General features: G+C 40.4%; 1 protein-coding gene across 8 annotated transcripts in view; it reads right to left on the bottom strand.

Annotated features, from left to right (window-relative positions):
• Nucleotides 1-3,807: 3,807 nt before the first annotated feature.
• Nucleotides 3,808-26,050, bottom strand: part of TBC1D1 (TBC1 domain family member 1) — a 116,684-nt gene continuing 94,441 nt past the window's right edge. For 7 of the 8 annotated variants that reach the window (XM_075420686.1, XM_075420685.1, XM_075420689.1 and 4 more), the window contains 6 exons: nt 21,754-21,912; nt 16,059-16,303; nt 15,456-15,615; nt 10,989-11,158; nt 7,991-8,161; nt 3,808-5,858 (listed from right to left, as the gene is read on the bottom strand). In XM_075420686.1, coding sequence (XP_075276801.1) covers nt 5,658-5,858; nt 7,991-8,161; nt 10,989-11,158; nt 15,456-15,615; nt 16,059-16,303; nt 21,754-21,912 — 1,106 coding nt within the window. In that variant the 3' untranslated portion in view covers nt 3,808-5,657. Of the gene's footprint in view, nt 5,859-7,990; nt 8,162-10,988; nt 11,159-15,455; nt 15,616-16,058; nt 16,304-21,753; nt 21,913-26,050 lie in introns of those variants that run through there. The other variant, XM_075420692.1, reaches the window with a different exon arrangement.

Raw genomic sequence — 26,050 nt, 5'->3', positions numbered from 1 at the left:
AGATGTTTCACTGTCTACAGAGCCAACAACATCCCAAGCATCAGATGTGGGAAACATGGTAAGAGACTTCACACAGGAGTAAGTATTCGTACATCCTGTAACAGCTCCCGAAAAAAAATTCCAAGAAAACACGACTTGGAAACTTCTTAAATGCTAGTTAAACTGTCAGAAAACCCCCCACTTTCAAGTGAAGTAGGGCGAATCAAGTTGTAGCAAGAACACTTCTTTTCCTGAGGACCACCTTGATTAGACTGACTTGCAAATAACTAGTGAGAAACGGAAACTCGGCGTCTCATTAGTAACAGAACAGACAGATACAAAAGATAATTATCATACTCTGCTTTTAGCTGCAAAATGAAAAATGTATTTATATCTCCTTTGTAGATAAGCAGTCTAGTGTGAAATGTTAACAAAAGGAAAGGTATTTCAGAAGAGTGCTAGACAGCAACAGAAAGAAGGAGACATCCAGTTGAGCCAATATGACCATTGTCAGAACATCTTTGTTGGTCATTTTATTCCTAATCAAAAGCAGAATCTTGCTTCCATCTCTTTTTGTAGCAGCAATTTCTACTTGTGAAATACAATACTTTAGAAATGTCAGGCAAGTTTCCTAAAATCTCTTTGGGGTTCTGAAACGTTGCATGAGAAAAGCTGGGGACAGGGAGCTAGTACAAGCTTCTCCAGAACCCTTGTTTTAATCACCTCTGTTCTCTCTGTAAGAGGAGTTTCATCATCTTTTAGTATCTATAGCCCAAAAGCTTTTCTAACACCATGGAAATATATGATACCATTAGACAGAAGAAAAAAAATCCATTGATACAAAGGAATAAGCAGAGTCTTCTACATAATGAAGTACTTACTGATTTGCTTTGGGTCACGCTGACAAGGCCTACTTTGAGGCACTGAATTCTTGCAGCCTCAGTTTTGTTTAGATGAAACACTGGCAACTGCATGAGCATATGAGCAATGAGTACCCAGTGATCCACCCTGATTTAGGTTATGTAAAACTTAGTGGGTGTAGGCACACATGTGCCTTCTGAATTGCACTCCCGACGGTTAGCTTGGCTGCCAGTGTTCTCTTCCCTCCCACATACCTGTTCTAGTAAAGCTCTGTTAACGAAGTATTACTTCACACCACAGGGCGTGACACAGTATAAATACAGTGCAATGATCTAAGGTGCCTCTAGCAACCATGGCATTCATCCAGCTGTAGTCAAAATGTATTCTTTTGCTTTAGGTCCTTTTTTGCTGCCATCAACATAGTATGCAAATATGGTGCACTGTCTGAAGTGGAAAAGAACGTGATCACAGTATTTTGAAATAGATGGGAAACTACACAGTGCGACCATTGTGCTGGAGGTCCCTAAGCAAACTCTAAGAGAACTGCCTTGCTTGCTCAATGAAGAGCAGTGGCATGCAGAGACACCTAAACAAGCCCTGACCAGCCCAGCTCTGGAATCGGAAGCAATGTAGACGCGTAACTTGAGCTGTGCTATGGGGCTGTGCGTTGGGGAGCTGCAAGGGCAGGTGCTGCTCTGAAGGTGAAAGTGAGCCAGAAGCTGAGGGTGACAGGCAGGCAGGCAAGGGGAGAAACTTACTGACAAGGGGGCTGTCCCACAATACCCAAATAGGACAAGCAAGGCAGGTCAACAGTCCAGGTCACCAAACAAGGCCGTGTCCTTCATTCAGAGTCCCAGGAGCTGCAGTTTCATGACTCTGTCCTAAGTAATGGCAACTCTTACCAAAGATTACTAGGTTTGAAAAAAATCCCAAGAATACTGGTTGACTGGCGATGCTACACTACAATCCTTGCTACTCCGGGTTGCTGGCAGGGCACCTACTCCAGTGTATCAGGCAAGAGATGGAAGGTGCTAGCTACCTGCAGAGGAGGTACCTGGTAAGGAGACAATGTGTTTTAGTAGGACTGAAAGGGTTACCGTTGGGGAGGAGGTATAGCTGTCAGCAAAGGACAAAGTTCCAGCGACTGTGCTTCCCATTTTACATTGTTTCTGCACAGCATTGCTTGACTACTGAGTACACGTTACAGACCTTCTGGAACACTCTTTCAGACAACCAGCAAGACAGTTTGACTATGACTTCGAAGATCTGGATTTCAGTGTCAGCAACCAGTGAAAAACTGAAATGTTTGGCGCAAGTCATTGAACAACTTCTTTGTGACTCAATTCTCACTCTAAACATGGGAAGACCTGTAATGTGTGCCTTTATGAAAGTGCTTTGACCTTCCCATATAATATGCATCATTCTCAGATTCTGTATTAAGTAATGATCTCTGGAAATAGACAACAGGGCAAAATATAAAAGCACATCAAACAGCCAGAAGCACCGGGATTCACAAGTACTTACCACAAACTACCACTACCACTAGTTGCAAAAAACAAACCAGAACCGGGTGCCCACAGCACACCAGAGCAGGCCCTACAGCCATTCAGTGCTGTTCGCCGCTATGGCTTTGAGAAGCTGCATTCTTCTTGCTGCACATACCAATGTTAGCTCTTCCCACATTTCAAGCTAACCTCTTTCTGGACCACTGCATCAATGTCATTCACTAGCACACTCACACTGCACTGTTTGGTGCCTTTGTCACGCACCTTTCGAAGACTAGGCTGTGCATACAAGTGAACTCCTTCCTTCCTCACTGCTTTTCCTCTTCTTCAAAAACTAAGCATCACTCCTGGGGATTTTTATCTGTAGAAGTGAGATGGGAAAGTGTTGATTATTTCAACTTGGATTTTCCAGGAATGGTTCATTTGGGATTCCTGCAGAGGGCTGGTGTATGGATTTGCAGGGTTTCTTTTAGAACATTCTCTGAATCAGAAATTACTGATCACCGTTCATACAGAAGACAGTACGTGATGACAGTTGCTGGTACTCAGACAACAGGAGATCTAATTTTACATATCTTTAAGGCTGCTCAGCTACAGAGTGTAGTAGGAGAAGGATGCAAGTATCTGGGACTACCTCTGGGCTCTACTACTTCTTTCTCATACTTCCGAGGGGAAAAGCCCCAAGCTTTTCCAAAGTTGGGAACTGGGTAAGTGATATTACCTTCCTCCATACTCTTCCACTTTGGCCCCTTGAACCAGAGAGGCCTGGTCACAAAAATCAGCACAGGATGGGGAAAGACATACTGAAGCAACACATCGTATATCTGCTTCAGTGTAAGCAACAGAAAGACTTACATCAACTATTTCATTCACGCTCAGACCCTGGATCAGTGGATGGCATGATCCCTCATTTTGCCACACATTTACATATTTAACAAAATCATCTAAATTTGCGTATGTACAAACAGAAAATTCATTTGTACCCACAGAAAATTCAGCTCCCTGGTATAACGAAACAGTCACATCTATATAGACACAAAAGCAAAAAGTTGCTTGTTATCTATTTACCATATTTGTGCATTCCAAGAACAGTGACTTTAGTTCTCATCTAAGTGCACTTCTGTAATTACACAAATTCTCAGTAAAAGGTTTTGGACTAGAAGTAGTCCTCCACTTACACTGGCAGAGAAGCAATACATCACAAAAAGGAATGCACCCCTGGAATCATGGGGAACGTGCTTCACCTTAGTCAACATATGCAGATGCAGGTCCCAAGATGATAACTGGATCCTTACCATGCTTAGAAGAGTCTCAGGACTGAGAATTTTCATTAATGACCACTGCAAATGGTACTGTGCTTTCTGGGACACTTCCATCTTACGTGGTTCTGAACTGCCACCCCACCAACTATGTTTTTGCGTTTAAACGTCAAAAAATATACAAACACAGATGTACGCATAGATTATTACTTTTTTTTATTGCTCTTGTTAAAAAGTCAGTGTATGAATTATGGCACTATGCTGTAAGAATGCAACATTACCGAGTACTCTAACAGTATGAGGTCCATTATGACAAGATTTTAAACATGAAGCATGAGCTTCAACATGGATTTCCAAATTAAAAAAATAAGCCTAAGAGGTAAATGGATTAATAACAACTAATTTATCTGGAATTTCAATAGCAAGTGAATACAGAGTGCAGACATATTTAAGACATGACAGAGTCAAACAAAGCTGCTAGAAATTGAAGAGTAAATTCTCTTTCTCTTTTCTTTTCGACCTACATAGAGGTATTTGTTCTCCACAGTAGATGAATGTTACAGCTCTTCTACTAAACTACAACCACAATGTGTCAGGGGTTTTGCATGAGAAAAGGAAAAATCTAAACAAAACCTCTTCTACATTGCCAGTCAGAGAAGAAACTCTGTGCTTTGAAATTTTAAAAACAAAAACATCAACATGAAAAAAAAAGGAAAAAAATCACATCTCCTGGGTGAATCTCCACCTTAACAAAACACTGATGACTATTAACTCTGTACTATGGCAATATTTCTAGTTCTTAAGCAAACCCAAACAACTGTGTATCCATCGCTATTATTGCACTTGTAGCAGTGGTGCTTTAACTGGCCTGAAAACTACTTTCATTGTATTAAGGGAAAGGAGAATTTTTTTTTTTTTTACAGGTGTAATTTTACTTGAAAGATGCATTGTAAAAAGCATGGTGTCCTAATTCAAACTGCCATACCCTTTATAAAACAATTGAAGCATATCTGGCACAACACGAAGATATTCGAATGCCTCCACTACTTCAGAAAAAGTCTTAAAGAATAACATTTCCCCGAGGATGGGTGGACACAAAGTACCAAACAAAGGGAAAAAAATGACGGCGGGCATTAGTTTCCCAGCAAAAGGTTGTCTTACATCACACAGCAGATCAGAAATAAATAAGAGGAAACTTGAAGAGTCTGAATATAAATCCTTGGATGATACCCCAAGGGTCACAGGCTTCTGCAAACCAATGTCAGTGTATTTTGTTAAGCATAATGCAGTTACTATATACAGTATGTTTATCAGATAATGCCAACTAACAATACACTAAATTAATGACTGTTAAACAAAAAATGTACTAAAACAACGTACTTACAAACACAGACGGCAACCCCCCAGTTACGCACAGTTACATATGATCAAGTCCAGCTCTCTGGAGTCCAATGGACTGACATCAAGCATCAGGAAGCAGTTTTCTGAAGCATAAACAACATAATCAACAGAACCCAGTCAAGCTGTAGGGGAATCACACTGTTAAAAACGTCTCGCGTCCAATCACAAAACCCTCTGTAAATGTTACCATCACACAGCTGCAATGGGGCAGTCATCCATTCAAAGATTTTACACTGCCATATTTCTCCAAAGGACCTTCTAAAGGATGTGCCATTTTACATGGTGGTGATCTACACACAAACAAAATAAGTGATGAACACAAAGCACTTAGGTTTAGAAGCACTTATGGAAGAATTCATGACATCTTTAGAGTGTATTGTGTATGACTGCACACAGTATTAAGGTTCTTCTGCTTATTATTATGTGGCATCTTACTGTTCATAGTATTTCTACATACTAAGAAGAGCGAGCCTTCTCCCCGAGAAACCAGCTTCTCTGATATGGAAAGCCACCATGCCTGTCTCTTGCTTTGCTACAGTAAAGCATGTACAACGAGGGTGACAATGTCAAATCCCCATGGATCATGACAAAAAGACCCAGTTCTTCCCTTTGTTTCTTGCTCAGCTTCTCTGCTCCATCACAACTGTGAGTGTCAGTCAGCATCCATGTGTTCTTGTCTAGTAAGCAGAGGCTTTCCATCTGTACCACCAATCTTTTTCCGCATCTCTTCCATTGCTTTCAGCAAAGCTGCTCGCTCCTGCTCAAGAGTGAGAATGGACTGCTTCAATTTGCCTTCATTGGTCAATAAAAGCTCCACTGTGGCTTCAAGTTTTTGGATCTTTCCATTAGCAACCTTTCAAAGAAAGAAGAAAGGAGGAGGGGGAGGAAGGAGGGAAGAAAAAGAAAAAAAGGAAACTTATTAATAACTGAAACCAACTTTAAAGTATTTTTTAAGATACATCAATACGTATAAAATACTTTCCAAATGATTAAAATTGCTAAGGTAAATGCAAGTATGAATATTATTAGATCTGTGTACTTTAGACTACAACTAGGGTTTTGCCTATTTACAAGAAACTTCCCTCTCAACTAGATTGCTTTGATTAATTCACAATAAACTCAGAATATAATGCAAAATACTGAAATTAGAAAGTTACTAAGTCTGCAGATTATATACCAGAGAATGGCAGTTTAAGATAAGTCTCTGTATCGGTCACTTGTGAGACACTTTTGGCCAGCTGTATTTCTTGAATTCCATGTGCTTTGCAAAGCAAAGACAACCCAGCCTGTTAGCTGTATCCTCATTTTGTCTTGACATTGACTCCAACAAATGCCAGATTTGGAGGCAAAGGAGGAGGAGGGGATTTAGTGCAATATGCAGATGAACAATACATCTTGAAAAATTAAAAAAATTATCCTTCAAAAGGCTGCATATATGGGCATTCTACTTCATGGTGAAACAAAATATTAGATCATTCAAACTGATCACATGAGATCTGTAGCTGAGGTACTCTGACAAAAGCAGAAGTCTGTTTGGAAGTTTCAGCACTGGATAACACTTGGAGACAAGAGCACTGTGTTGTCTTGGTTTTCAGGGAAGTATTTGCCCTTCTGATGGGCTCGCTGCCCTTTGTGTAATTAAGGTGGGTTAAAAAGTTCGACATTTTGGGGAAAAATACTGACAAACCATGACCCACATTATTTGGTGATGTATTTTCCTCCCATCAGCAATGGATCACCTTTCACCACAGGAAACAAAGGCTGATGAAGCCCACCTTCAAGACAAAGGGATTGCTCCAACACTACATACAGTTAAGTTCCCCGCTATGATGTTAGGTCCTGACTTGCCAGCACTCAGGTGGAGATGAGCTCTGCAGAAAGCTGCTCAGGGCTGCAGAGTCTTTAGGGGCAGGAGGAGGAGTAAGATCTCTCGATGCAGGTATCTATAGGACATCACATCTTGAATCTCATCCTAGAAATCCCTCTCCCCCGTGCTATATTCAACAATTTCTTTGCCCATGTGCCTGAAACTTTATGAAAATATCTTGCAGAGGATTATCTCCTCTTCTGACTTCTCTAAGGCTCATTTTTAGAACCTGAAACAGGTTCAGACCTCACAGGGTCAGAATTTACAGCTTAAGCAAATTTTTGTTAGAAGAGGAAATCTAAGTATGCACAGTTGGCTAGCTTTAGTCATGATACAGGACTAATGGCTGAGAAACATGAACTCCTTCCCTCACCTATTATTTTACAAAGTCTGTGTCTTTAACAATAATCAAGAGGCTTGAAATGTCTGCTTCTTACCCTTGAAGTCCCTTTCTTCATCAGACTAAATAAATGGTCAAAAGTTTTACAACAAATGGCCTGTTATAGAGCAGCCAGAAAGCCTATTTCTTGAACAGCTAAGCAAAGAAACCCCTACAGAGATGAAGTGTACTGCCTCTGAAAAAGCTGCTGACTGAACAGGCACTGAGCGTATATTAGAAATTGGTATTTCACATATTTTGTAAACAATCTGGAGAACAGGTTTTTTTTAAAAATCTTGTAAGAAAGAGTACATCTTTATAGACAACGTATCCCGTGTCTGATGTATCTCTAAATTGTGACACTGGCATTAGCCTTCCCATTCATGATAGGCTAGTATCCCTGCTGTAATAAAGCAGTGACTGAAAACGTAAAAATGAAGTTCAGAAAGCACTTTGTGCATTTTTACTCATCTTGTACAGCTATGATTTTAACTACAAGAGAAGAGATAGTGTGATAAATCAGTTTTTCAATAATTGCAAGCATATGCTCTATCCACCCCCCTCTAAGAATTTCTTCTGCATTTAAACTTTAAAGGCTAAACTAAATAAAATTGCAAGTGGCTATGCTTTAAAGTCACTAGACCAAATGCCAGTCACTCCTGTGCCTTGGTGTAGGATGGTCTCTTCTGAAAAGGTGGATAAATTAGAATGTTAACTAAATATGAAATACAAGTTGTACCTGTAGTTCTTCCAGAAGATCAAAGTTTTGTTTGCGCAAGCTACTGTTTGCCTTTTCTAATTTGTCCAGTCTCTGATTGTCATTTAAAGATGAATCTATAAGCTCATCCTGAAGGACGTGGTATTCAACTTCATACGCTTGCAACTGCTTGGCAATATCCATTTCAAACACCTGTTGTATATAAAAATATTATTAGGTGCTGTGCAGATCAAAAACCATAGCTCATTCAATGCTTTAAAATCTAAGGATCTAGACTTAGATATCTAGTCACTGCATACAAAAAAAGGACTTAATTTTTGGCATTCACATCTGCTACTCTGGGAATGGCAGGACTGAGGCAGTAGAATGTAATACACTGGCATTGAATCTACTTAAAAAACTTTGCTACTGATTTGCTGCCCAACTTCAGAAAAATCCCTTACTCTTCAAGTAGTGTAGACTTTGTAGGGTATTCCCCTTTTTAGATTTCAAATTTAATGCGTCTCAGTTTGGCATAAACTCTCCTTGAGATACTCAGAATTGGACGTCACTTTAGAAAAGTGTGGTCTAAGCCCACGTGCCACATGTACAAGTGTAAGGCTAAGTAGAATGAAAGCCTTAAATGAAAACCAGTAAACATTGCTAGGTTTATTTGTGATTATCTGTCCTTACACTGATACACTTAATGGAAACATAATGTACTGTCAAAGTAGATTTCTATTATTGTTAACTACGAATCACAGAGATGAGCACTCAGTCTTATATATGAATATTAAGAAAACCTTTTATTTTAAAAGCAGATAAAAAAATTGAGGTCCACAGAGTGACTCAAAGGAAAAACTGGTATTGTATTTTGCTTTTTCTAAGTTTTGGCAAACATCCACCTTCAAATTTTTCAGGAAATATGACTCTCATGTCCCTGAGCTAGGTACCTCCTTTGAAAGCAGTCAAGAAGGTGGTAAATTAAAAGGACAAGTGTGCCAATCACAGAACACAGTAGAAATAAAGGTTGATGTAAAAATGCATCTGGAAAACAGCCCAAGAATAGAAGTTCAAGGGTTATTCTTTATTTTTAAACCTCTTGTACTTTATTCCTTTTGGAAATGAGTCAAATATAAAATGGTATCTTAAATACCTGTTGAAATAACAAGAATTAATTCCTGTTTTATTTATCTGATTTGTCCAGTAAAACTGTAACTGTTGGTTAAAGAAAATATCAATTTATGAAATGTTTCTGACAGCTGTTACATATGCTATAAAAAATTCTCTCATAGTTGTACAGCAGCAGAAACACACATACTGAGCATCTAAGTACAGAAGCTTGAAATACAGTTTTAATCTGGGGTTGGTTACACATATGAAACTTTCATTTCTGTAGATCTGAGCATCTCTGGAGAAGACACACTGCTGAAATTTCTATAAAACAAATGGTGCAATTCAGCAAGGCAGAATGCTAGTTCCTCTCGTGACCTCCGCCACTTCTAGCCTCTGTGCTCTTGAGAGGGGAGGGAAATCCCTGCTGTCATACCCAGAGTATCAAATCTGAAAGGGGGGAAACATGAGGCAAATCAAAAGCTTGACTTGAAAGCTAGCTAACTGAAGGCAGGTTAGGGCATGCAAACCCAAGGCCACACTGCAGAAGGCGTGAGGAGGATGGGGATTAGCCCAGCAGCTGTGTACGGACCGCGGGGCTGGTCAAACAGCTGCTCTCTTCAAAGGCAGCCCTGATCAAAGCGGGGAAACTGCTCTGTCTTCAACTCACTTCTACCTGCCCACTTTAAACTTGGAGCAGAGCTGCCTAAACAGAGTATCTCTCCCACCTTCCGCTCAAAGCTAATGGTTTTCTGCAGGTCACCTAAGCACTGCAAGTCTCTGCAGAGCTGTGCACTCCAGGCTTTCAGCCTGGCAGGTAACATGCAATCCCCCTTGCCCCTAGAAATCACTTGCTTTCCTTCTTCTTGCACAGGCTTTCTAGTTCTCCTCTCCTTCCTTTGACAGTAAACATTAGAAGCAATTTTTCTGATCCTAATTCGAGCGCACGTCGCCTGGAAGCTTTGCTGCCAGGGATCAGAAGGGAGCCCCTCGCAAGCGTTCCACAGGGTGCTGCGCTGCTGCCTGCTTTCTTTATCAAGCCACAGGCTTTGCAGATCTCCTGCAGCCCTTGGTGAGGGGCAGGCATTGGCAGTTCTGCACAGTACAGCCCCCCTATTTTTTGGACCACAAAAGACCTCAGAAAAATAGGCTAAACCCTGCCTACTGTTTCCCCGCTGCAAATTAGATGTCAAGTGCAACAGTTAAGGTTTCTAAACAGGCAAGCCTTAACTGCAATAATTTGTGATTTTTCAAATTCCATTGTCTGAAGTCTTCTGCTAACTTGGCAATATTGCATATTTTCCTTGTCTGCCATTTAAAAAAGTGTATCAAGAAATCCCAGTTTTTGCTGTCTAAAGTCGCGGCTCACTGCAAGAGACTGCACTGCCCCATATACTCCTGGCAGAAACACAAAGGCACTGTTGTAACATACTGAACCAGCACCACGAAAGCCAGTATAGACAAACTCAATGTAGGGAGGCTTCCAATTTCAGTAAGGTCGGTCAACATTTGCGAGGCTCTTGTAAGTCAATTCTTGCTTCTGAAATGAGACTTGGAGAGCAAGATTCCTTGGAGACAGGAAAACTCAGAAGGCTTTTAGCCCACCTTGCTGCATTTTTTGTGGAATGCACTGCGTATGGGTAGTAATATTGCTGCCAGTAACGAACCATTGCATGCTTCAAAAATAAAAAAGTAAACTCATTTTCATTAAAGGCTTCATAAAGTGACCATAACTAACATGTAGATGTATGAATACAGAAGTACTACACAAGTCATATACTTCCAAAAGTTTTCAACATCTTCAGAACTACAGTAACAGAATTCTCAGCTTGAAGTAACACAATACACTTTTGTGGTTTTTCTGTTAAGAACTTGTCAAAAAGAGCATTCCTTTGCATACCATTCATATGTTCACATCATTTCATACCTGACTAATGGTCTTTTCCATCTGTACCAAACCCAAGTTGGGGAGAGTGCATTTAATAAAATCAATAATAGTTTCTAGGTTCTCATGCTGCAGAATCAAGGGCTTGTGGCTTCCCAATAGGCTTAAAGCCACTTTAAATATAGCCTCTGATCCTTGAAGAAAGAGCATATCTGTGAAAACAAAAAAGAAACAGAGTACATCAAGTGACACATCTTTTGACAAGAATATTAAAACAGTAAAATGTCCAAGGACAACAACTTTTCATAGGAATGATCTGGAGATATAGCTAGATATACTGTGCCAGACGTGCTTTTGTTACTGTGTCTATGGCTTAAGAAGTTTTGTAGGATCAAGATTATTACTGTGAAAAGCCCACTTGACTAACATAATCAATTATTAATTTGTTTAGTGAGTTTTCATCCAAAAAATCCAATGCAAGTTTAAGCTAAATATATCACAAACCAGGTGGTCAAGTTTGTCTGTGTTTCCACTTTTTGTGCATGTAATAGTTTTGTGTTTTTTTTTTTTCTTTTGAGATGTTCATGGGAATCCGAATTTGAATAGAATTCTAATCCCAATGCCATTTAAAAATCCTAATACAACAGGCAAAAACTAGACCTGAAGACATAACCAAAGCTCTGAAGTTCTGTTATTTTCTCATCTGGTGGGCAGAGCTGCAAAATCTCAGTTAACACAACACTGAGCACATGAGGCTAAATGTGCACTTTCCAGCAGCCTCAAGTTTCATGTGCCTGTGCTTATTTCTAGCATGCATCTCAACCACTTATGTTCATACACTGACAACTAAATAAGTAGTCTGAAATCTTAGTAATACAGCTGAAGCATTAATATTGCAGGTGGCCCTGCAATGACAGCACCTGGCACACATTCAAGCACACTAAACCCACAGTATATAATAGTGACCTTTCAATGCAACTTCCTTTCTTTTCTTTTCCTTTACAAATTGCCTATGTCTTTATAGAGGAAAGAAATACAAGACTGCAATGAAAGCATCAGGCAAGAAACCCGTCTTCACAAACCCATCTGTCCACAGTATAAACAGCATTGCCCTGCATTTGACTTTCCTGCTACTATAACTCAGAATCTGCTCCTGGTTTTATTGAGGGACTTGCTACAGGCAAAATCATCCAACATATGAAACAATACTGATGGAGGTGGAAAAGGAATATACAATACTGTGGTTTTATTCCATATTCCTAAATATACTTTTATTTTTAAAGGGCTTCTCTCTTGTTCTTTTCCTTCTTTGTATTTGAAGCTGTGAAGGAAGTCACAATCACTTATGAAGCACCATGATACCAAACAAATAGTATGTCTTAGTGATCAAAAAGAAAGAAAGAAGAATAAAGAGGGAGAAGGCAGAGAAGAAAATCATCACACAGAAAGGGAAACAACTACTAGTAAAACCACAGATATCTCTGATATAGTAAAGAACATACCAAAACACTTGCTAACTGTCTTTCTTAGTAAAAGCAACCTCTCTTTCCAAATTTGTATCAGAATGAAATTCCCCCTTGCACTTTTGACTATAATGTTGAAGCCATAACTCATTTCACTTCTCTCTCTTTCTCTGAGAAAGAAAAGCACAAGTAATGACTAACCATAAATCTTGCACTTTGCCACCATTTGTCCTAAAAGTGGTGTAAAATTTTTCAACTCTGATTCAATGTGAAGTCCAAAAGCAGGAATGATTAAAAAAGTGGTAATAGAGCAGGCATCTGCCTCACTTCTCTATTGAAACTGAAAACTATAGGAAGATGCTTTATGGGCAAAGCTCTATATTAGGACAGGGAATGCTGAATAACAGCTAGGAAACACAAAGTGAAACAAACAGAGCTGAAAATAATGCATATTTATGATTCAGCATCTGCCCCATAAAGACAGGTAGACTAACTAAAGGTGACCTGTAAGTTGTTAATGTACGTCTATATGAACTGAACTGGTAATATACGCCTGAAATCCCTCTCTCATTTAAAATAGCAAGTACTTAACAAAGACCTGTTTGTTATCCACTGCCCACACTTCCTATTAAGTGGGCTGCCAGCCAGTGACAGTACAGTGAAGGTACCCAAATTAAAGTCAGCATGACTGGCAGCCTACAGGATTTAAAAAAAAAAAAATAAAATCAAGTTTTATCTACAATCTTGAAACAAAATAAACACTATTCTACCAAGTCTCCTCCATTAATAAGTAAATAGGGGTATTAAAAAAACACATCTTTGTTAATGCTGTAGTTTCATTAGATCCTGCTCAGGAGAAGTGTTGACAGTTTGAATAGATAATTAATAAGTTAAAAGGAGTTTTGCTATTTGACTCCTAAAACAGTATTTGGGTTAACCTCTTTCTAGCCCACTTCTTTTGCATATTGCTTGTAAGATGCCTGCAAAAAGTACACTCTAAGGAAATCTAAAGGAAGTGGTCTGTAACAATTATATTATTAAAATTGCAGGGGGGCTTCAAATATCAAGGGTTCAGAGACACCACATTAGAAAACGGCAGTGCAATCTTACAGTGTTTGTAACCTATAGATGAGTTACTTCAACATTAAGAGGAAATATTCCTTCATCCCAAGGGTTCTAGTAAGTGAACAATGAAAATCTATGTACGTTCTGCAAAAGTGTGTGAACACATGGGTCAGAACTGATCAGATCCTAACTTGCCAGGCTGCTAATGACAGTTGCTGGCAGAGTGACAGCTCTAGCCTTTTTAAGGTTTATAGATGTGTTTCAGAGCCTTTAGCATGCGTGAAGATGAGATTTTACTTTCTAACGCAAAAGTATGTCCAACATTCTCAACTTACATAGTTCCAGTAAACACAGTTTTAAGAAAATCACTAAGTACTTTGAAACATTAAAAACTGCAAGCGTTGCTCATGCTGGACTTTCTCTCTAAAAAACATCAGAGATTTTTTTAAGAGGTGACAGTTTCAGTCCCACATGCTTTCCTGTTCTTGACCTAAAATCAGTCCTGTGAAGATCATGTATCTTCTAACGTAAAATCTTCACTTTCTAAAGCCCTACAATCTTCCAGTGCCAGATAAAATACTAATCTGTATATTAAGGCAGAAATCCAAATATACTGGATACACAAGGCACTTTTATACCCTCACTGCAGTCAATTGTCCAATTCAAAGACTCTTCTTATCACGTGTAATATTGTGAATGATTAAGAATAACTGAAAGATAAACTGATTATAAACTCCGGATATGACACTCGCACACAGCACTTCATTTAATTCCTACAGATTATTACTGTCAGCTAGATACTTGTTGATGCACATTAGCCTCCTTTGAACTGTTTTCCCTGGAGTTGAGATGCTAATCACAGCACATGTAGTTCTACTTAGCTATACAGCATCCTTTTCCTTGTGATTTTTTCTAGCACTACTTCTGGCATGTCCTCAAACAGAAAAAGGACAGGATTCTTGCTGGTTCTTCTTGGAATCTATACTCACTACTTTTTATTGTGGTAGGTGAAACCATAATTTTTTAAGTCATGAAAGTGTCCATATTAATATCCTAATACATAATTGCTTCATTACATCTCTTAAGTGAGACTGACTAAAGAAAATGAAAATAGCTTCTCATTAGAAGAGAAGAATCGGGGCGAAAGCTCCAGTCCACCTTGCTCATCATGGACAATCCAGTACCACACAATGAAACTGAAAAACAAACAACTGAAAAGGAAATCATATTCTCAAATACCAAACAATCAATCTATGCAATATACATCCGTAAGATAGCATCAAGGTAAATTCTTAATTGGAGTTTAATTTAAAAAAGGAGAACTTAACTTCTATAGATTTTAAAAATAGGTAACAGAAGTGACTTTAGAGCCTAAACCCCACATGCTTCCAAATATTTTAGTAAGTGAGATTATCAGTCAGGCTAAAATTGTAAAGATAAGAAACAGTAGTTTAAAAGCCCTATGTTTCTACAGACTAAATCCATGATTAAACTGCAAGGGCCATCTGTGTGTGTGTTTTGAAAACATAACCCTCAAAATAACTTTCCACTGATGCCGTTGAAGAATATGATAATGGAATAAATGGATATATTTCTCAGATGATGCCTTTGTTACATCTCTTTTCAGCTTGAAACTAACTGATTGTCAGTGTTGAAATGCCATTGTCATGACACCATGTGTTCATGGCATCAAATTTTACATCCTCTCTATAAGTGGTTACAGGGTGGGAAAAGGTAACAACGAGGATGAAAAGACAGGACATTTTGAGACTGTCCTATGCTTTCCTCCTCTCTCTTTCCATTTTATTGTAAATACTACACGCTCCATAAGATGACCTCTGTTGTTGTTCTAGTCATCAATAGCAAGTAAAATATTTCTCCTGGGTGTCTGAAAGAGACTGGATAATAATGCGGTTCCTAATAACAGGATTCCAAATACAAGACTTCAAAAAGAACAGATACAAGTTTTATGAAGAATTACCAAACACTCTGGCTACAAATCCAAGGGGAAACTGGGAGGCAAACATGGTGAGAAACCAGGGAGCAGCATAGAGGCTGGGGCCAATCTCATGTTCCTCTAGGTGGTTATAGAGATCTCGATGGTAGTCATGAAGAAGTCGAGACAGCTGATACATCTGGATCTGCATGGAATAAGAACAAAGAGACTGAAGCTAAACGTGTTTTAACACTCATAGTAGCAAGGTCCATGCTTCACGGCCTTATTAGAAACAGTGAAAGGTATTTATCAATTGATGTTTGGACGGAATTGGGTGAAGAAAAGAAATACTCAGAAGCCACCTAGAAGACCCACGATGGGTCATCTGCGAGCCTATGACACGCTCATTTGCAGGGTTGTTGGAACCTCATACAACATGTAAAAGAATTCTTTCTATTTGTGGTTTTCACAGATTCCCTGGTAGTCTTTATTTGAAACTAGGGCATTTAAGATGATGTATTCTTTTCCCAGATTATCCTTCCCCATTTTTGAGAACTGAATTTAAGTCCAGAGTTCGACAATGCTATCTATATTGCATCATTATGATTTAACATTAGCATTCTTTTATAAGAAAAATTGAAATCATACCTGTAAAATTGTCATGTCAGGACGATACTGTTTTCTCAGGCCCATGTCAAACATGAGAAACTTTAGCATTTTAAAAGCATCTTCTTCACTCATATGAAGCAGTAGTACTCCTGCTACAAAACTAAGGCCCTGGCAATATCCTACTTCCTGGTCCAGAAGCGAATAGGCCTTCAAAATATTGTAGAGTGACAGCTGCCCAGCTCCCAGCTGTGCCGAGAAGTACGGATGTGTTGGAAATGTGCGCCCTGTGAAAACAGCCGAAGTGAGCGACTTAAACTAAAAAATAACACCCCCCTTGCCATGCTATCAAATTAGACAGTCTTTCGAAGTCCGCAAGTTTGCAGATGATACAAAACTGGCAGATACACCAGAGGGTCATGCGGCCATTCAGAGGGACCTCGACAGGCTGGAGAAATGGGCTGACAGGAATCTCATGAAGTTCAACAGATGGAAGTGCAAAAATCCTACACCTGGGGAGGAACAACCCCCAGGAACCAGTACATGGTGGGAGTCACCCAGCTGGGAAGGAGCTTTGCAGAAAAGGACCTGGGGGTCCTGGTGGTCGCCAAGTTGAACATGAGCCAGCAATGAGCCCTTGTACCAACAAGACCAATGGTACCCTGGGCTGCATTAGGAGCAGCACTGCCAGCAGGTCAAGAAAGGTGATTCCGCCCCTCTACTCAGCACTGGTGAGGCCACACCTGGAGTGCTGTGTGCAGCTCTGGGCTCCGCACTACAAGAGAGATATGGACATACTGGAGAGAGTCCACCAAAGGGCCACTAAGATGGCGAAGGGACTGGGGCATCTCTCATATGAAGAAAGGCTGAGAGAGCTGGGACTGTTCAGCCTGGAGAAAAAAAGGCTCAGGGGGATCTTAACATGCACAAATACCCAGCAGGAGGGAATGAAGAAGAGGGAGCCATGCTCTTCTCAGTAGTGCCCACTGACAGGACAAGAGGCAATGGGCACAAATTGAAGTATGGGAAATTCCACCTAACATAAGAAAAAAAAAAGATAATCTTTTTTAATTGTAAGGGTGGCCAGACACTGGTACAGGCTGCACAGAGAGGCTGCAGAGTCTTCATCTACAGACACACTCAAATCCTGAGCGAACGTGGTCCTGGGCAACCTGCTTTAGATGACGTGCTTTGAGCACGGGAGTTGGACCAGACAATCTCAAGAGCTCTCTTCCAGCATCAACCACTCTGTGATTCTGCGAACAGAGACACTAACGGCTTCACTTTCACAGATTTTTTTCAAAAACTTTTAAAAAATGGAGTATTTTCATTTCTAGGAAAAAAACCCACCCCCTATCAAACTTTACATGTGAAATCCCTCAGCAAAGAAGAAATTTGAATACTTCTTTTGTTCTAGTATTAAGTGGAGCTTGTTTTTCAGTTGCCCGCTTGTTAAATACCACCCCACCCTTTAGCTCCTGGAATGCTGCTGTGCTGCCAGATAATATCAGAGCTCTTGTTTCAAGAAGACAAAGCTCGGGGCAGAGTCCTTCTGCCATCTGGTAGCTGCTGTAGCCTGTCACATGGGACACTGCCATTCAGTTTCTGCGCAGGTCTCCCCTAGCCAGGCTGTCACAGAGCTGAATGTTACAGCAGAAATCTTTCTAGCTTCCAGATGAGAAGTAGCTTGTGTTCCTTTGCAAAGGAACCCTCTGACTGAATAACAAGTTGTTACATCATGGTCTAAAGGCAGACCTGTCCTGCCTCACTCACACAGCAAGGCTCTTTTCATATAAACCATGAAGAAAAGTTACAACCAGAGCAAGAATAAAAATGCAGATAAGTTCTAAAAGAGTAAATGGAGGAGGAACAGAACAGCTAAACACAAGTTGATTTGTTTCTGAGTGCCCTGGCGATGACTTAACTAAGAATTTTAGCTTTTACTTAGAAGCAAACAACTCCTGGCCCTGCTGAAAAGAGACTCTAAATGAACTGCAATACTTCAAGAGTGCCAGAATGACAAAGTGCGTACCTACTATGTTATTTTTGAAATTTAATAAAACAAAACATAATTTTCTACTGTATTCAGCAAATACTCGGTGATGAGTACAGTGGTTTCCTACACTGATAGCATCTGGGAGTCAGTTTACCCTACCTTATCGAGAGAAGAAATCATTCACTGAACACGACTTTGGTGTTCGGAACCTGAAATCCCCAGTGACTGCAGTGGTTGTGCAGGTGGCGCCAAAAAAGGAAATACACAAAAAAGCCTTCAGGGAATTGTGGCTTTGTTCTTGTCCACATAACGAAATAGCACTGTGACACGTTAACTGGGCCAGGCGAGCAGCTGCTGTACCTTACCTCTGCACCCAGCTGCACACTGCTGTCCTCATTCTCAGGAAGCACTTATTTACAGCTGAAGATGCATCAATTCAACTAATTGTGCGCAATACTACTACGGGTTTGGCTCACACTCTGTTAGCAAGCACTCTTTAGCTTAATTTGAGAAAGCTTTTTTAAATATTATAACCACATGTCACAAGAACATAGGTTTTACACTCCAGGGAGAAGCGCGTGCTTTGAGAAGGATTCTTAAAGATTTAAGAGAGAATGCTTTGGATAGCCTGAAGGAACACAAGTCAGAACATGCAAATTCCTTCTGGCTGCCTATCCAGTTATGGTCTCTGTTACTGGGCAGCACTACTCTCTTTCAGTGTGCTTCACTAGGAACTTGGAAGTCTTCAGCTTCCTAGTTTCCTCTTACTGAAATAATAGGGCCCAATCCTTCAGCTAACGGGCTAACAGACAGCTCCCTGGCAAAAACAACACTTCGCATGAAAACCACCATGAAGTTACCAATTTGCCAACACATGCAGTCACTTGTTTCTACAAGCAGAGCACACGGCTAAGACGAGAAAGTATTTGTGTGCAGACCCAGGCATAAAATACGAACAGCTTGCTGAGCCTGCAAGCCCCAATGTGCTGCGTGAGCCAGCCAAACTCGGACTGACTGTGCTCCGTGTTGTCCAGGAGATGTCCCACCCCTCTACCCTCTGCTGAAGGTGTTCAGTTCACCCAGCACAAAACCATTCAGCCCTTACAGAGGCACGTCAGTGAGACAGACTCCTATGCTCACTGCAAGGGGTATCAACACCAGGCATGTGGAATTGACCGACAGGTACTTGCTAGAGAATGATCTCTGGTTGCACATAAATGTCTCTCTCAAAAACAAAAGACTGCTTCTGGTGCTGTGCGATCCAGGGCAACTCCTAGAACTGGTGTGACAAAGTCTGGAGGGAAACAATCTACCTACATTGCAACTGCATGAAGGCTCCTTGGAGCGTTACTTTCTCAGTGCCAGGTCAAAACCTGGCAGGCCTGTCCAGCAGAGGAAAATGAAGGTGGCATCAACCACCACCCTCCCCACCTCAGCTCACACCAGTTTCTGCAGAAACATGCCTATTCCACCAGATTCTTGTTTTCTATGCACTGCCTTGATATTTTGACTCACTTTACCACGTGTTGCAAAAAAGGAGAAAATATTTTCATTCACCATATAAAGCTTAGGTCACCATCTCAACCTGACAAATCTTCTCATGGTTCAGTACCCGCTGAAGATAGCCCACACGCTGAGTTATTAAGAAATAGGTGCCCCTGGACAGCTCTGGGTATAGGTGATCCCCCATCAGGCAATTCTTCCATGTGGAAGAAAGGGGGTATAGCCTTTCATTTGCAATGAAAACCACTCAGATAGTGTTTGAGTAGTTATAAAGAGCAGAAGTATGATGGGACAACTCTGTACTACTTCTTTACTAATCCTTCAGATCAAACTAAGTACAGATTTTCTCATAAAATTTTATTCTATCACATGACCTTTGGTTACTTGCAGCGCGTAACTTCCCCTGATGGGAGTTTTTCATGACAAATTCATTTAATAAAACATAGTCACCTCTTAAATTGCCCCACACAACTCCTCAGACCCGAATCACAAACCCTACAACACAAGCCTGTTGTAAATTCTATCACGCTCTGGAAGACGTCATTAATTTTCTTTATTAGAAAAGAGCATAATGAACACGGAGTTCAGTGTGGGATTATCCCACGCACAAAAGCTGGGATCCTCTTGGAAAAACACCAGCTCCTGGTTTCTCAGACAATAAACTGAATTAAAATATACAAGGGAGGAGAAAACAATATCTTAAAAAATATCCACAACTGTATATTCATGAGGATAATCTGTAGATTATATGTAAAAACTTTCAGTTCAACCATATACCAATGAGGTGTCATAAACTTGCATCAGATGGCTTAGATTCAAACACAAATACTTTTCCCAGGGTAAAGGTCAGACATGTGAACATCTGACTCAACAACCACATAAATTTAATTACCGTCATGTTAGAAGGACTTTAATGACTGCAACAGATTCCACAGAATACTTAACCCAGCTGAGGAGCAGCCATGTGCTGCTTGGGGGCAGGACTGGATAGAAAAGGGAACAGCCTTCATGAGGCAAGATGGAGAGGATGCCAGAAAGTGCCTCTGTGAGGTCTACAAAACAAATAGCTGGCTTGTGGGAGCTTCTGAGATGGAGAGGTTGCTCGTCCTGATACAGACTTTAACAGAACCATTCGGGAGCAGCAGCAACCAGAGACTATAAGAATGTTTAATACTGATCGACATCTTACAGAGCATACTGGCTTTTGGTCTTTTTAAATGTTCTAGAGTTTCGTTATTGTCTTAGTCTAGCAGTGGCAAGAGTCAATCCATGAAAGACAATCTGACACAAGGGAACTAAAAGTGATAAAGGAAGAGGACCAGGAAAAGTAAAAGGAAAGGTTAAGAATGACATAATTTTTTGATGGATATGAAGACTGCTCTTTTACAATCATCTGGAGCAACCTCTTCTGCTCCTACCCTAAAACAATAATTTATATTTTCTTTCTCGTGTTTCCTTCTAACACCAGAAAAAAAACTTTTTGAGCTTTGAACAAGAAATGTGATGGAAAATAGAAACTCTACTCGTGAAGACCAAAAGCCTGCCTGAAGCCCACCTACTAATCACTTCAAATTTAAGAGCCTTGGTTCCTAACCTCTCTACTAAACTCAAATAGTATATGTGCCTCCACAGACCAATTCACTGTCCGTAAATCAGGAGCCAGCTACTGCTTAAAATTAGGCAGTGAATTAGGTGTGAATAACCTGCCTTAAAGAGAGACTTTTTTTTTTTAATTATTAAAAAGAGCTTCTTTCATAACTGTTTTAATACAAGTGAAAATAACAACTGCTAGAAATAATCAATTAAAAAAAAAAGCAAAAAGCAAAACTTTTGCATTATTTCAAGTGTTTAACAGATACAGCAATCAGTAGATATCAGGAATTAATAGCATGGTATTCAAAAGTCTGTACGTAAATGTTGACTTCCTTTCTCGACAATTTGCATTCCATGGGCCTGTGGAGTTCACTGCCAATATCTGAAATACAGACGCATTACAATTACAACTAGCAATCTCTTATTACGACGTGTTGCAAAGGACCTCTGTGCTTGAAATGAAAATCTTGCATTTTTCTAATGGTGTCAAGTAATAGTTCTCACTTCTACCAGATTAAAAGCAGGTCTTACCAACAACCCGTTATTAAATGGTGAGAGGCTTTTTGTGTGTTACCTTCTTTTATTTAATTCTCTTCCAGAGATCATAAACCCCTTATCTTAATTTCATACCACTACTGTACTTACCTAGGTCAATAAGTATTGCGTGTTGCTGGGAAGTTAGTTGTTTTAGGAGTTCTTTATAAGGTGTGTCCTTTGGTTGTTGTTTACTTGAAAACTGATGTTTAAGATGGTATTGCTCTGCTAGAAACTTCCAGATCTCCCCACGGTGGTGACGTGGTACTCCTGAGAGAAGAAAGTCATTAAAACAGCAATTTGTACTCATACTGAGGGTTCAGCTATAGCTGAGCTAACAGGACTGAGGAACTGAACATCCATATCTGCTAAATATGCAAGCAGATCCCTATCTGCTAGATCCATATCTGCTGTCTCCAGCAGACCATAGAAGCAGATTGAACTACAGTGCTTGTACTTCTTTAACCAATAAAAGACATCAGCGTCTTAATAGGAGAGATTAAGGTAGAAACAGGGTGAGCTGACTAAGTCTAAGGTTACTGCTCTCATCTAGTCTAAGAAGTACTAGAAGTGGCAGAAAAAACTGCTATACTTGCCTCTGAAAAGCTATATGCTTATCGCCCATTTTCCCATGTAAAGTACACAATAAAGCACTGCAATAGAACTAATTAACATTTTTCACCACTGACACTGTTTTTAGTAGTAAGTGTTGAGAAGGCACACATACCAAAAGTACAAACAAGTACAAATGAGAAGTCTTCAAAAAGGGCAAGAAGGAGGACCCAGGGAACTACAGGCCGGTCAGCCTCACCTCCATCCCGGGAAAGTTGATGGAGCAGCTTATCCTGGAGGCCATCATGAAGCAAGTGGAAGAAAAGAAGGTTATCAGGAGTAGCCAGCATGGATTCACCAAAGGGAAATCATGCCTGACCAATCTGATAGCTTTCTACGATGACATGACTGGCTGGGTAGACGAAGGGAGAGCCGTGGATGTTGTCTACCTTGACTTCAGCAAGGCTTTCGACACAGTCTCCCATGATATCCTCCTAGGGAAGCTGAGGAAGTGTGGGCTGGATGAGTGGTCAGTGAAGTGGATAGAGAACTGGCTGAATGGCAGAACTCAGAGGGTTGTCATCAGCGGCGCTGAGTCTAGTTGGAGGCTGGTGACAAGTGGTGTCCCCCAGGGGTCAGTACTGGGCCCAGTCTTGTTTAACTTCTTCATCAACGACCTGGATGAAGAGTTAGAATGTACCCTCAGCAAGTTTGCTGACGACACCAAACTGGGAGGTGTGGTAGATACACCAGAAGGCTGTGCTGCCATTCAGCGTGACCTGGATAGGCTGGAAAGCTGGGCAGAGAGGAACCTGATGAGGTTCAACAAGGGCAAGTGCAGGGTCCTGCACCTGGGGAGGAACAACCTCATGCACCAGTACAGGCTTGGGGTGGACCTGCTGGAGAGCAGCTCTGCGGAGAGGGACCTGGGATTGCTGGTGGACAACAGACTGACCATGAGCCAGCAGCGTGCCCTGGCTGCCAAGAAAGCCAATGGGATCCTGGGGTGCATCAAGAAGAGTGTGGCTAGCAGGAGGAGGGAGGTTCTCCTTCCCCTCTACACTGCCCTGGTGAGGCCTCATCTGGAGTACTGTGTCCAGTTCTGGGCTCCCCAGTTCAAGAAAGATGAAGAGCTACAGGAGAGAGTCCAGCGGAGGGCTACGAGGATGGTGAGGGGACTGGAGCATCTCCCCTACGAGGAGAGGTTGAGGGAACTGGGCTTGTTCAGCCTGAAGAAGAGAAGGCTGCGAGGGGACCTTATAAATGCCTACAAATATCTGAAGGGTGGGTGTCAGGAGGATGGGGACAAGCTCTTTTCAGTGGTGCCCAGTGACAGGACAAGGGGCAATGGGCACAAACTGAGGCACAGGAAGTTCCGTCTGAACATGAGGAGGAACTTCTTCCCTCTGAGGGTGACGGAGCACTGGAACAGGCTGCCCAGGGAGGTTGTGGAGTCTCCTTCTCTGGAGATATTCAAGACCCGCCTGGACGGGGTCCTGTGCGGCCTGCTGTAGGTGACCCTGCTTCGGCAGGGGGGTTGGACTAGATGACCCACAGAGGCCCCTTCCAACCCCTACTATTCTGTGATTCTGTGATCTAGAGACTACAACAGCAGGCAGATAATCAGAAAGCAAATACTGTATTTCTAGTTTTGCTGTTGGTTTGCTGAATGACTGGTACATGTAAAACTGTTTTACAGCTTGAATTTCTTTCTCTAGAAAAAGGATGCTGCTACTGAAGTATCTCACATAGGTAATAGTAGCCTTCATTTGTATCTATATGCAAAGCTCTGAAAGTAACAGAAAGGTTATTGTTACATGCATAATTCATTTAGCACAAGACTGGCAGTATTAAATCATCCACGCAACAGATCAACACACTCTTCTTTGGGAAAGTGTTCTGTCCAATCCATAATGTACTGGAACCACATATTACATTTTGACGTAACTTATGGCCAAAAGTTTTTTAGACTGCTTTTTTCTTTTGGTATATATGTAACATATGGACAACAACAACAATAGGATAAACCAAAATTGATTCAAGTATACAACTTACATGGAAAGACAACAAAACATATTATGGCAATTTTACTGCCTTCTTTCGCAGAAGTACAAAAGGACACGAAGTTCCCTCTGCAGCACTTATTTTTACTACACTATCATAACCCAGAGACATTGATTGAAAATGAAATGCTAGTAGAAATGTATAATATTTGAATCCATATCACAAGTGTATTTAGCGAACGTTTCTATAAATTACTTCCGAGAACTTAAACCCAATTATCGAAAAGTCTCCAACATGAAATAATGAGGAAAACTGCTGTTTCAGACACTGAATGAGCCAGGTTTTCCTCTTCAGACACACATCTAAAATCCCATCAGCTTCAGTGAAGCTGAATGTGTCATGTAGGGTAGAACTGGCTTAATAGTGCACATTTACAGCTGCAAAATTACAAATGAATTAAAATTCCCTTTAAGGAAGTAATCTGATATTATGTCAGTATGCTGCATCATACAAGTAAAATAAAGCACTTGGTTTACTACTTCCTAACTGAAAGATGTACTATATTTAAACATCTACTACAGTGTACATTATAGGTCAACACTACATATTTGTTACCCTAATTTAAGCCCCATGCTTATTGAAACCTGCATTTCTTACCAGTTTGCCTTGCTTACTGAAGTTATATTTAGTGGTTTTGGTCTAAACTACAACTCACTAAATGTAAATGCATTTTTCATTTCTGCATATGTATGAAATTTGACATCACTTCACTGTAAGAACTCTGACACAACTGGGTTCTAGAGACCAGAGCATAACAACAGCATTAAAAACTAGGGATAATTTCCCCATCTACTGGCTACTTGTATGTGCTTCTTATTAGCAATCCACTAAGCAGGGCTTTATTTATTTATTCATTTATTTTGCATCACTCCAAGTTTTTTAAGTTTTATTTTGAACTCTAACACAGGCCAGCATCACTGGACTATCAACAGAAACCAAATTTTTCTCATGCACAAATGTTGACTGGACAGAACTGTTTACCTACATGAATGGATGGAAACCTGTGATAATGAGCTTTCCTTACTTTGCAGAGATTTGTGCTTGGGGTATTCGATACTGTTAGAAATCTAGACTTACCTAGTCAACTTAAATGGACAATTTGGTTTAACTTGCTTGAATAATTGCATATAGGCAGGTGCAATATTTAAAATATTAAACTTCTGCTAGTGGTGAATTCTTGACACATCCTTTACACATTGGAAAGCTTTATAGAGAACTATAAGAAGCTCCTTGGAGTAGCCATCTTCACCATCGGCTCCATACAGCACTCAGCATAAGGCCTTTGGGTCCAACCATGGCACAAATAACACTGAGTAATAACCCAATTTCTTAGAACATTTAGAAAACATCCTTAGGTTATATTACTTTTGATGCTGTGGAGAGAGGGGCCAGTTACTCAACGATGTGGTAATGAGGAAGACTGTAAGTGGTGTTTGCAGGTACAATGTGTTGTTGAACTCAGAAAAAAGGCAGTTCTACACAGATATCTACGTATACTGTTTGCATACCCACATACTACCCAGGATGGAACAGAGAATTACCAGACAATAGTACAGACAATTTCTCCCGTTCTTTACACAGTCACTTCTTTGGTATTATCCAGACTTTTTCCTTTAACTATAACTTCTAATTTATAAAATCAGATTGCAACAATTGTAATATATTGAGGTACTGTACAACTCTCCTGTAAGGACAAATGTTATTAAAAAATGAGTATCAAGTACTTTAACTCCAGTAATACAACTGCAGTTACTCCTGCAAGGGCATGTTGCTTGCATATGCATAACCATGA

This window comes from Opisthocomus hoazin, chromosome 5 (genome assembly GCF_030867145.1).
Source record: "Opisthocomus hoazin isolate bOpiHoa1 chromosome 5, bOpiHoa1.hap1, whole genome shotgun sequence".
Lineage (NCBI taxonomy): Eukaryota > Metazoa > Chordata > Aves > Opisthocomiformes > Opisthocomidae > Opisthocomus > Opisthocomus hoazin.
This window is presented reverse-complemented; position numbering and strand designations above follow the sequence as displayed.